The sequence below is a fragment of the Stegodyphus dumicola genome, chromosome X1, assembly GCF_044657685.1.
Source record: "Stegodyphus dumicola isolate Sdum_Otavi_A_Nest chromosome X1, ASM4465768v1".
Classification (NCBI taxonomy): domain Eukaryota; kingdom Metazoa; phylum Arthropoda; class Arachnida; order Araneae; family Eresidae; genus Stegodyphus; species Stegodyphus dumicola.
In genome coordinates this window covers 59,366,270-59,379,237 of record NC_140780.1, presented here as the reverse complement: position 1 = coordinate 59,379,237, position 12,968 = coordinate 59,366,270, and the positions used below count along the sequence as shown (strand labels likewise).

The window sequence follows — 12,968 nt, the reverse complement described above, 5'->3', positions numbered from 1 at the left end:
AAATCATTATTAAATCCAAATAATTAAAAAGTGAACAATCAAACTAGCTGCAGATGGCATTAATATGTATTCTCATTAAATCTAAGAATTTTTTCCTCATCTAACAGTTTTATCTAAAAGTCTGAAATTCACTAAAATTTCCAAATAGTTCGAGTTCCGCTTTTTATGTTTACTGGTTTACTGATGATTGGTTTTCAAATTGGCTCATTCCCGGAGTGAAGTATGAACGCAATATGGTAAGGCTTTAAGCCGCCGTATCAAGAAAGACTCAAGGAACAAGAATTGCTCATGACGGCTACACACTTTCAGGGATTGTCGATGCATTCTAAATGAATGAGATAACCAAATTTTTCGAACATTGTATTACGAAAGAGATATCATGTATCAGAATGAAAATGCATCAATTCAAGTCGCAAAACATTTAACAGAACGGTTTGAAGAACATAAAAGTGAGCTTTATTCATCGTTTCCTTCATGATCCCATAATTCAACTTGTTTGGTGTCAGATTTGGAAAACATTGTCCTTTTCCAACCTATTGAAATAAAATACTGTTATGCATGAGGAATGGCTACAGATGTTTAAGAGAAGTATAAATCATTTCCAAAATAAATCTCTGCATTAATGCCTCTAAAAGTAGCCCAACATGTATTAATAAATTTCAGTTTCATTGTCCAAACCATATGCGTTTCTACCTGATAGACTTCAATAAGCCTTTAAGAAAACGCTCTTTTTTAAGACGCAAACTTCTTATGGGATGTAAAAACTTGAAAAACTCGTTTTGAATTGCTGCGATTTAGGGTAAAGTACTGCACTCTTAGACTTAGGTATTTCAGTTTCATTATCCAACCTCTTTATACAACTTTATCACTTCTCATTATGATGAGAGGTTTCACCGTCGTCCTGTTGCAGAATGACACTTTTACCAACGCACCTAAACTTTTGAAGGGCTCCGACTTAAGATACAGGTTAATTATTTGCATACCTTTCGAGTGTTTTTAATATAAAAAATGATTAGGGAGTCCTTGGAAATTCTAAGGCACTCGCGATCTCGATTTGTACGATCCCACACTTGATTTCTACGGGCTTCTTGTGAACACCGTTCCAATTTTGTCATAGTTAAAACTTTACCGTAGCAGAAAGTAGTATATACTATTACTTACTCGTAATAAGTGGCCCATCGTTCAAAATTACCAGCGCATGCTCTATTCTGTGAATGGATTCTCTCGTGAAACACTTCCCGACTTGCATTTGTGGAATCATCCTGAGTGGATTTAGGACCTTTAGATAGCATTCTTATTCAAATGCTGACGAAAGTGCTATAGTCTGTTTTCCATTAACACTCGTTACAGGATAATGAATTTCGACAAATTACGATAATCTTTTCAATAGAAATTTCTTCTTCATTCGCTGCATTTTCACTAAAGTTTACTAGTCTCATATCATCTTAAAAATCACAGCTCGAGAAAATAGTTGATTTTACAATTGCCACCATTATGTCATAGCTGTATACATGTAATCCAATAACTCTATCGGAAAACATCTGGATAAGCCATTTAGAAAGTACTCCAAAGGCGCACCTTCATGTAAAATACACCCAGTAATTTTCTTCATCTGTGCACTCATCATTACACACACGCAATAAGTTTACCAAGATTCGAAATCTGAGTCCAACGGTTTCATCTTCTCTATCCCTGGTGTACTGTAATTTATTTCAGGAATGAGAATTTCATCAGTGACCTGATAAGAAAGACATTATAATCATCTTTACATGCTGCTGTCTTTTTTATTTGCATGTTATTTTATCTTCTGACATTTTTCAGTCTAACTTTAAATCAGCTATACATTTTCAATATTTTATGTTTGAATGATATCCTTAATTCTTCTCATATACAGGATAAAAACGCAGGAGAAAGTTCAGGAACCGAGCAATCCCTTTCAAGAAGTAATCTATAATAATATATACATTTCATATACAGTAAATGCCTTTCCTAGTACTGGTTTTCACATCTTAAAGTAGATATTCTTCAAATCACATCACTAATATCCAAAGGATTAACGTAAGTATCCGCAGAATTAACAGTCCATTTTCACTAGATGAACTTTCAAGTAAAAGATTGCCACTATGAATACACATAGTGAGAATAGATTAGCTCGAGGTAAGTTTAACTGCACTAAGTCCAGTGGAAGATAACGCTAAACGGTAGGAATGGTCGAACGGAAGATACAAAGGTAGGAACGCTTCGGCAGCCATCGACTCACAATAAGCATCCTGAACCGGAGCTTATCCTCGAATGCAGAAACGAAATCACATACAATCTTTACTCTGATGGTCCAAAGGCCAAATCCAGATTAATTCGATATCTTTCTCTAGTGACAACACACACAACTCAAAACTAGCTGTTCGTCAGCTAGCCTCCTCGTATGGCGGCATCAAATTGCACTGTTTGACGGTGATAAATATGATTTAAATAAAGTTCTGTTAATAATAAATTCCACTAATCCTGTTATTCAGTTTTGTAATCTTATGCTTTGTCAAAGCTACAAATGTACCCTTTATTTATCTATTTATTTTATTTTTTTAGCCCTTTTCTGGCCATGTATTTGTTGAACTTTGACTCAATAAATACTAGGCCCGGGCGGTTGGTGTGAACACGCTTCTGGGGGCTTCTTTGGTCTTTTGGACTGCCACCTGGATGGCCTGGTCGCTGGGTTTCGGTGTATGGTGCGAGGCGCCTGTGTGGCCCATCTGGCTCAAGATAGAGGTGGACGTGTTGCATACGCCAATTAACTATTACGGTAAAGGGATGGTGCACACGTCCCCCGTCAACTATCAACTATCAACTATCAGTCCACTGATCATCCTTTTCATTTTTTAACTTAAAACATACATTTCCCTTGCTTTCCTCGTCATCTTGGTCACATGAAACATATTTAACTTCAATACTATTGTATACTGTAAATCTTCATCTGTTCGTTTTCCAGCACATTTCAAATCCTGTTATTCGACCAAAGAAGCTGGCTTCTTTTTGTACCTTAGTTTACTGAGCACTCCAAGTTTTCTCCTCCAAGTTATCTCTTGATTTAGAACTAAGCTAATTAAGTGCAGTTACTACTAAGACAGGCTTTTTCATCTAGTATTCTTGATCAAGCAGTTAAAACATTTTATCTCAACGTAGTAAAAACACTTCCTTGTTTTAAGAGATTATTAGAAATCTGTAGTCATTCTTTTCTTGCTATCGATCATCTTTAAAATTTCACTGATTTTACACATTTTTAACTTTCGTGACGTTTTTTCTTCAATCAATAAAATTCACAGTTCCATACCTAAACAGTCCATTCCTGATATGAACTACTGGAAAACAGTATTTCTTGATAATGTTTTTTAATAGACTGTAGTCAGATTAAGAGAGGCATTTAAATTTCGCACTAAGGAGCGTGAGATATATGTCAGGAAAAAAGGAAAAAATAAATCATATTTTGCCCAATATTGTCACTCAAAAAAATTATTTTTAAAAAAACCTTTTTCTTTGGTGAATAAGATTTTCTTTCCTACTCATAAATATTTTCAGTTCTATTTATTGATCCAAATTTTAATATTCTTTGCCTTTCAAGGATATGTTTCATAGTTGTTTTTACCTTTTATCAATAAAATGGGGCTAGTACGTGATTGTTAGTACGTGAACACAGGCTTCTTCTTCAGCTCCTGTAGCTGAAAAAGGTCTATTCAAACCTTCGAAACTACTCCTGCAAATTTATACACGTTTTGTTGCTTTAGTATCTCCATTTGTTTCTTGGCGTGTTACTTTATTATATTTTCGTAAACACTTATAAAAGTAGTATAGTAGTTGAAGACCAAATGCCCACTTAGTGGGAAGAAGGATCTGTTTTTCCTATTTATAAAAAAGGAGACAAGCTAGAATGTTGTAATTACCTTACTGGATTCGGCATACAGAATTTTCTCCATTATCTTATATAAACGATTGCTGACATATACTTCTAATGTTATTGGGAATTACCAGTGTGGAGTCCAGAAGCGAAAAACAACAACTGATCAATTGCACTTTATTAGACAAATCTTGGAAAGAACTAAATATAACATCGACACCTACCACCTGTTTGTTGACTTTAAAGCTACCTATGACAGTATTAACAGAGAAAAATTACTTGAAACGGTGTTAGAATTTAATATTCCGAAGAAACTGATAAGCCTCACAGGACGACTCTTAAAAAAGTGATACGTAGAATAAAAATTTCAACATATCTTTCAGAACCATTTTATACTAAAAAAGGATTAAGACAAGGAGACTCACTATCTCGCCTGTTGTTTAATATAGCTCTAGAAAAGGCTATTATAAGAGTCTCTGGAATAAACACAAGTGAAACCATCTTTCACAAATCCATTCAACTGTTTTCTTTTGCCGATAAATAATATTGATATTATTGGGCGATCAAAACGAGCTGTGATCGAGGCATTTGTCTCGCTTGCAAATGCAGCAAGGAAGATGGGCCAAATCAGTGATGAATACAAAACTAAATTTATGATTGCATCTACTAAAACTTTTGATTTATCTTCCTTGAAGATAAACATTTGTACCTTTGAAACCGTAAAACAATTTAAATATCTGGGCACACTAATCACAAGTTGCAACGATATAAAAATTAAAATAAAAAATAGAATTATGGCTAATAAATGTTTCTACGGTCTTAAAAAACAACTTAAATCCAACTTAATGAACATAATAACTAAATTAAATTTATATAAAACTTTAATAAGACCTAATGCCCTTTACGGAAGTGAATGCTGAACACTTAACAGAATAGAGAAAGACCTGATATCAACTTTTGAAAAAAAAATCCTTAGAAAGACCTTTGGATCGGTACAACAAAATAGCATGTGCAGGATTCTCTATAATCATGAACCACATGGAAAATATAGGAAATATGGTGAAACTAATATTGTGAGAATCGTAAAGGCATCTCGTATCAGATGGCTGGGCCATGTGTTTAGATATGATGATGCATTTCCTACCAAAAAGATAACCTTTTCGAGAATTAAGGAAGTAAGACGAAGAGGAAGACCACTCACTAGATGGTTAGATGATGTCGAAGAGGATTTAAGGTTCATTGGAACTAACCGAGGAGAATTTAAAGTTCATTGGAGGGCTATTGCGCCGAATAGGGTCAGGTGGAGGAAACTTGGAGAGACTGCCTTGGCCTGTAACAGGCTATGGAGCTTATGAAGAAGAAGTTGTTGAAGAACAGGGGAGTCGCATGAATTAAAATATGTCTAATCTTTAACTAGTTCTTACATACTGAATCCTCTCTTAGATGATCATCCAGAACTCCAGACAATTTTGGTCTTCTAAGGAGGTGGTCACCTTAAGTAATACTCAATACCAATGTTTATTTACGTTCTTAGGAATGCTGCTCTTTATGCTTTCAGAAATAGCGTGAATAATTTAATTTTGTATCCTGTCGTTTAGTTAAAGTGCAATATTCCTTTTTTTATATTTGTATACGATGTTAAGGTTGTGCCATTTTTTAATCAAATTTAAAGAAATTTGCAGTAATCTACAAATTTTTTATAATTATCAAATATTTTTTTAAATCTGTAATAGCTACGCACTATAATCTCACACACATATTACATTATGTAATTTAACTATTTAATAACAGGTTGTCAGTACTTTTTATGAGTTTTGTATAAGGTTTGCAAAGTTGAAGAAATCTTACATTTATCACTTAATATTTTCACTTACGCGCACAGCACTTGTTTCATGTTTGGAATTACACATATAAGACAAACAAAAACTGATTATGACAGAACGGATAGATCTGCCACAATATGTTCAAGCTCGCTGAGACCTGCCACATATGAAATGGTATGTCTAATGTTCTTCCGAAAAAGTCAACCCAATGCTTTCAATTATTAGCTAAATCCTGTGGTCCATGTAGGAGAAATGTTTATAATTCTTACAAAATTATTCTTCTTTTTTCTTTATCATTTTAGCACTGAGACGCACAATCTACATAGCAAAATTTATTTTATGAATAAGAGACCTGCTTGAAAATTTACCATTATTTACAACAATTCTGAATTAAGAAATGGGTTATCTATCTGTATTTTGAGCTCCCGCCTCGTTCACTGAAGAACACTGTGGGGAAAGAAATGGGTACAGAAAGTTTACATAGAATTGAACGGCTTTGTGTTGGATACAATTTGCACACCCGCACCAGACGGCCCTCATACAATTATTCAAAACCTGTGGTATTTTTATGGGTTTTACGTATCGTAAATAAGAACTGTCATGTAAAAATACTCTACAGCTTTTTGTTTTAATATATCTTTTATAAGGAATTTTAAAATCAATGTATGTAATTTTATAAATTTTCTATATTTTTTGTTTTGTGAAGTTAATCACTTTGGTAAATGAACGAAATAAATAAACATGGAAATAAGTAAATATTAAAATCAGAAATGTGTCTGAAAGGACTGTTCTCTCTCTTCGTTTCAAATTACGGTTTAACCACAATGTTATTAAATTTCAAGAATTTCAAAACTATGGATTAAAATGCATTCTGAATCCTAATTTTTATAATTTTCTTCACTTCATTCTAAAAATGCCACTTTACTAAAATCGTGTCCTTTATGTTTCTCTTTCCAGAAACAGTGGATCGTGTAACAGTAAATTCTGCCTGTTGAGAGCAAGAAAGGTGACTCAACTGTTATTTTCCGGACGACAAGTTTTGACATGATAATTAAGATCTTTATGTTTCCTGTACGGTACACTGAATATTAATTCTCAGTTGTAATGTGGAATTATGATATAATTAATGTTAAGTATAAAGAACGTGTTCCAAGTATTCCTCTTTTCCTTTCTGTTTAATATGAACTTTCAACTAACTCTTTGCGTTAACTAATAAGTGTTGTAATCTGCGTTAACTAACAAATAACTAATAAGTGTTGTGCGGTGAATAAATGTTGTTTGTGTGTTAAAATGCAAGAAATATAAATGTATATAAATTACAAAACAAGTCAATTCATGATTCAGTTGTAGTTGAATAAATTCATCAAAAAGAAAAAAATTAAATATATCAGAAGCAAACATAATTTAAATATGTTGTTTTCAGTACAGTACGCTGTTAAGTGTGGCTTAAAGTTATTTATTTGGCCGAAAGAATAATGTATTCTCATATTAAAACGATCAGATTCCACTCATAAAAATATCCTCTGAAATGTGCTTACAACTCTCAAAACACAAACTGCTAGCAGGTGAAAAGTCTAAAAATTGTTTCTAGGATATATAAAATAAGAATATAAAATTAGTATTCATAACACGTATGTAATCGTTGGCTTAAGCAAAATGATGTTGCTAGAATTAACATTTAAAAACTAAGCCAATTTCTGATCCATTTCATGCGCAAAAAAATATCCACTTTAAAGCATATTGAAATGCTCATAGAAATTAAAATTAGCTTCAAAAAGGTCGAAACTTCAATATTTACCCGCATTCAACTAAATTTTTAACTGCAATTTACCATGAAAAGTTTGGAATATTTGCAATATATGTAAATGTCTATAACGTTAGACGTGTTTATTTATGAATTTTCAAGTACTTGCAACAAAAAATTTAAACTTCGTAGATAATAGATTAAGTTCGAATGTAGAGCATAAATTTCATGTCTGTTTGATTTACCAAAAAATGTTTAAATATGGCTTCATAATGAGATCTTAAAATATTTAAAACATTAAGTTGTATTCAAATGTTTTCTCTTTCAGCGTAAAATTTACTACACAAATATAAAGCAAAATATTTTTTGTTAGTTTTTGTAACTAGGCACAAATATAAAGAAAACATTTTACGGTACTTACGTATTAACGCAACCAGGCCAAAATTCGCATAAATCGCCAAATTTGGCGACCCTACTTACGGCAACCCTACGTGTTATACGTAGTTTTGTAAAAAGAATTTATTTGTAAAAAGAAAAAATAACACTGGGCGTGTACTACCACAGCAATGGGTTTTCGGTGGAATTTGCCGAGAAAAGAAAGAGACTTTTTTGGTTACTGTACCTAATAGAAGCGCCGTTACCCTCATGGAAAAAATTTGCGAAAATATCAAGGAAGGAAGCATCATTTATTCGGATTGCTGGAAAGGATACAATACAAGTGAGTTCGAAAATGCTGGATTTCTGCATGGAACTATTAATCACAAATATAACTTTGTGGATCCCAACACGGGCGTTCACGCACAACATGTAGAGCGCATGTGGGGCTCAGTCAAATGGCGCAACAAAAAACAGAGAGGAACAGCCCGTCATCATCTTGACGCATACCTTATCGAATTTATATGGCGCCAAGCTCAAGCTGTTAATGGCGAAGACGGTTTTGCTAAAAGCAATAGCCAAAAGATTTCCGCCGAAAAAATAATTCTGCAACTTATTCAAATTCGAAACCGGAGGGGTTTAATTGCTATTTTATATTTTAAAACAAAATAATATAAAAAACTGTATTAAAAATTATCTGTAATTAATAAATGTACATTTTCTTTCTATTCATACTTTTTTACTCTAATTTACAAATCGCGTCAACCTGGTTGCGATAATACGTAAGTACCCATTTTACATTATATAGCCACATATGAATAACATACAATAGCTTTTCTAAAGTTATTGTATGTTATTCATAAACTATTACATATTATTATTTAAATGAGTAATATGTATAATGTATTATTACTTTAAAAGAATACTAACTATTATATACATTACCATTTAAATGAGTATAAACAGACGTTAATATTTAGTTTCTAAAAAATACGAATTATTTATCCACTCCTTCAGCTTTGGTCATCTGTATTTCATTCCAGAAAAGGCTATATTAAGCTGTTTCAAATAAAACATTTCATGAGGCCGTTTTGATATGTTAAGGGTATATTAAAGCCAAATTGTTAAGCTTCTAATAAATGAAAACTACAGTGAAACCTTTCACGGCGACCACCTCCGTCTCTGAAATTTATCATTTTTTAAAGTGAAAAAAAACTTTTAAGTATATATCAGAAGCAAGCATAATTTAAGTATGCTGTTAAGTGTGGCTTAAGTTACTTATTTGTCCGAAAGAATATGTATTCTCATATTAAAACGATCAGATTTGACTCATGAACGTATCCTCTAAAATGTATTTACGACTCTCATAACATTAATATCAAGTAAAAAAAAGTGCTAGCAAGTAAACCGTTTTGTTTCTGAGAACGAACATTTACAAATATCTTGAACATCATCGCAAATCGTGTTCTCTAAGGCGACCACATTTATAGAAGACAAAATCATCTGGATCTGTGGATGGTCTCCTTAAGAAGGTTTCACTGTACATAAATTTGGATTTCTTGCAATTATGATCACTTACAAAATTATAAATCTAATATGACAAAATACAGCTCTAAGGACGGAACCTGTAACAATAAATTGTTTCTTAATATTTGTTGAAGGAATTTCATAAGCAAAGAATGATCAATCAAATTATTTTTATAAGGTACATTGAATATCTCATGGTAATTTCCTCATTTTAAAAACGATGAAATTTCATGCTCGTTTCCATACAATTTTTAAATAGTATTTGGAAATAAAATCTCCGAGTTTGGAAAGGCAATTAGTGTGTTTCTGATTTCCTGGAATATGTTTCTCCTTGTGAATGAAATTCAGAAATTAAAACAAAACAAAAACTGCTACATTTTCAGAAAATTACAGTTGAAAAGTTCCCAATAGGGCAAACAAATGTTTCAAGAAATATAACAAATACTGCCAACTCCGGTTAACTAGCACACACCGAGGTAGTAATAAAAATATGTTACTACCCTAATTTGTGCTATTCAACAACTAAGAGGCTGTCTTAATTATACGAAATATGAGTTTTAAAACTCAAAAAGTGATAAGAGGCCAATCCAAAATTCTGAAGCGTTATGCATCATTTTTTGCTGTTGTTGTCTTGTCCATGATTGTCATGGAAGAATGGTTGCCAGAGCCTCAAGGAGGTTGGACTTCTATTTCACCCCCAATTTTGAGAGATGGCACCTCGTGGGGTGGTCTGAGTGTCCCACCCTCACACCTGCCAGAAACCACACGAGAGGACTTTCGGCTTCCATGTATTTGGAGTGCCCCCCATGCCGCAAAGACATTATACATTTACAAACATCCATGGCTTATCTGGGATTCGAACCCGGGCCCTTCGGTACCCCAGCTGGCTTCCCTAACCACTATACTGTCTGAACGGCAGTTATGCATCATTTATTAAAATGAATTAAACAACCAAAAAACAGCAAACTACGCATTCAGAGATCAAATATTTTCCTTGCTGTTTTTAAAGTGTTTCCATTGTCCATTCGCTCCGAAACGTTCCAGCATAAGAGTAATGTAGTAACGCATGCAGTAATGTTTTCAGCATAAGATTTCTCTCATATAGCACTCCAATCCGTAACTCTTAACTGAAATTTGGAGAATATATGGTATCTAAACGTGTAATATTTTTGTCAACAAAACATCATATATTCATCAGTATTCTTCCTCAGCGTTATTATTGCGGAATTTATGCACAATACTCTAAAAAAGGATTTTATTCAAGAGTGAACAAATCAACAGACTGACTTCATTACCTTCTTCACTAAGTGTACCCGTAATTAAGTGCAGAAAAATTCAAAAAGCTCGAAATGTGTTATTCTATACTCGTAAACATCCAATTAATGTTAATTATCTACCTTAAATAATAGATCTTAAAGCACAGAATTGGGAACTTCCTGATCAAACTATTAAGCGGAGGAAAATCACACTCGTTTTAAAGATTTTATTTTTCTTTTCTGTGCGCGAAATTATCATAAACTTAAAAAACCTAAACGTGGAAAAATTCCTTATTGTAATTTTTATAATGAAACTTTGAGAGCAGAAGAGAATAATTTATATAATTTCAGCAACTGCTAGAATTATGGTAGAAAACATTCCGTATATTAATGAAGCTTCTTCTACAATGTATTAATTCCTCTCAAACCGAAGACAAGGATTTAGAAAATAAGTTTACTTTAGATCATTGTAAAAATGTGTAAGTTGTCACTTTTGATGCTTGTGGTGGTTTTTTTTTTTTTTTTTTTTTTTTTAATTTTTACATCTGTACTATTTCTTTTATAATTGATTTTTAATACTTCTATTGTTCAAACAGTACTGTAAATTTAAACCTTTAAGTAATACGACTATCCTTACATGTGCTTCTTGTATTAAGATATATGCAAGCGAATTTAATGTAACCTTAAATATGTGTTAAGTGAATTTTCTGTTAGATGGTATGTGGATGCCTGTACTATATGTAAAGTGTATAGTTATTGTAAATTCGTGTAACTGGACAACAGATCTGTTCGCACCTTCATGTACACCACTATGTATAAAGGATTTACTGTCATATTTGTGGATATAACATATATATATATATATTGAATAAACAGGAAAACTATGTTGTTAGAAGACAGAAATATCTGATATTTAAAATTATATGAGCACCGGCTGATGATTTCATGAATTATCTTACTCCATGTTACTGCATATCATACTGTAATTTTATCTGTACACCTGATTTAAATGTATGTAATTTATGAATAAAGGCACTTTGCTCTATGAATGCGTTAAATGTACGTAAAATCAGTTCATGAAAATCATATACGCACCAAAACTGAGATGCAATATAATAAATTGTTACATACAAGGAATATCTCTGGATTTCAAACTATACCATAGCAAATGAATTGCCCTCTTTAAGTGTAATGTCCTTTAATCAAAACTGAATAATGTTTTAAAAAGCACTTTCAAGCATTTTAAGACAAATATTTAATTACAGGGCAATAATGCTATAAACATAAAGAAACACACACTTATTTGCAGTTAAAAAATAATGATATGCTATAAAACGATCACAAAATACACTTTTCAATAAATTTAAAACAGAAGGGTCTGTTGATTATATTGAGTAGAAAATTATAAAAGTTGATAAACAAGATTACTACCTACGTACAACGGACACATATATTTATATCAGCATAATGCATTAGGACGGAATTCACAACATTTTAAAGCCCAAATGTGCCAGTTAATACTTCTTATTGTTGCAACTATTGCAAATTCACTCAATTTTTTCCCTTTATGGTTGTTATTATATCTTCAAATAAATCTTATATAATTTTTAATTAATTTTAGCTTCGGAAATCTTCTCATTGCTTTAGTAATGATTAGGGAATTTGAATATCGTTGTTGTTATCAATTAAAAATTATTTACAAGACTATAGGCACACTCGAATATACCCAGTGAAACCCCATTTATTCGAATGGTACTTACGTATTAACGCAACCACAATGGTGCAATTTGGCGATTTTTTACAGACGAAAACGTAAAATTTACTTATCGACTACAAGTTGGTGATTTTTGCACATTTTTTAGAAAGATTACCAAACTATCGATATTTATTGTAAGTCAGTAAGTATTATCAACAAATGAAAGGACAATATACTTAAGCAATTTAAAATACAAATTTGAATTATTAAATAAGATTACGAGATCTATTAAAAAAATAAAATACATTCTTCTCCCGAAGTACACAGCAATCTCTTTTCACTTAAAAACATCAGATATTTGCGGAGACTTTCGGCTTCTTGCAACCTTCGGCAACAGCTACCGAGGAAACGCATTTTTCTCGTTGTTTCCTTTCGAAAATTTTTAAGCAAAATTCTGTATTTTTGCAGAAATTTTACCGCTGTTTCTCCTATTGCTGGCAAATTCCACAAGCTAATATTTTAAAACTAAGTTTAAGGCAAAAAATATCACGATTTGTTTATAAAAACCGCTGAAACTTGGAATACAACAGAAAAGAACGCATACGGAAAATGGCGGTGTTACTTGACTGAAGAACTGTTACGAGCATGGTTGCCGGAAGAA

The 12,968-nt window shown here is 32.4% G+C and overlaps 1 protein-coding gene across 1 annotated transcript in view; it reads left to right on the top strand.

Moving 5' to 3' along the window:
* Positions 1–11,734, top strand: part of LOC118183760 (cholecystokinin receptor-like) — a 45,258-nt gene extending 33,524 nt beyond the window's left edge. Inside the window, exon 4 of the mRNA XM_035353366.2 lies at positions 6,667–11,734. Within this exon, the coding sequence (XP_035209257.2) occupies positions 6,667–6,704 (38 nt within the window). The 3' untranslated portion in view covers positions 6,705–11,734. The remainder of the gene's footprint in view (positions 1–6,666) is intronic.
* The last annotated feature ends 1,234 nt before the right edge of the window (positions 11,735–12,968 follow it).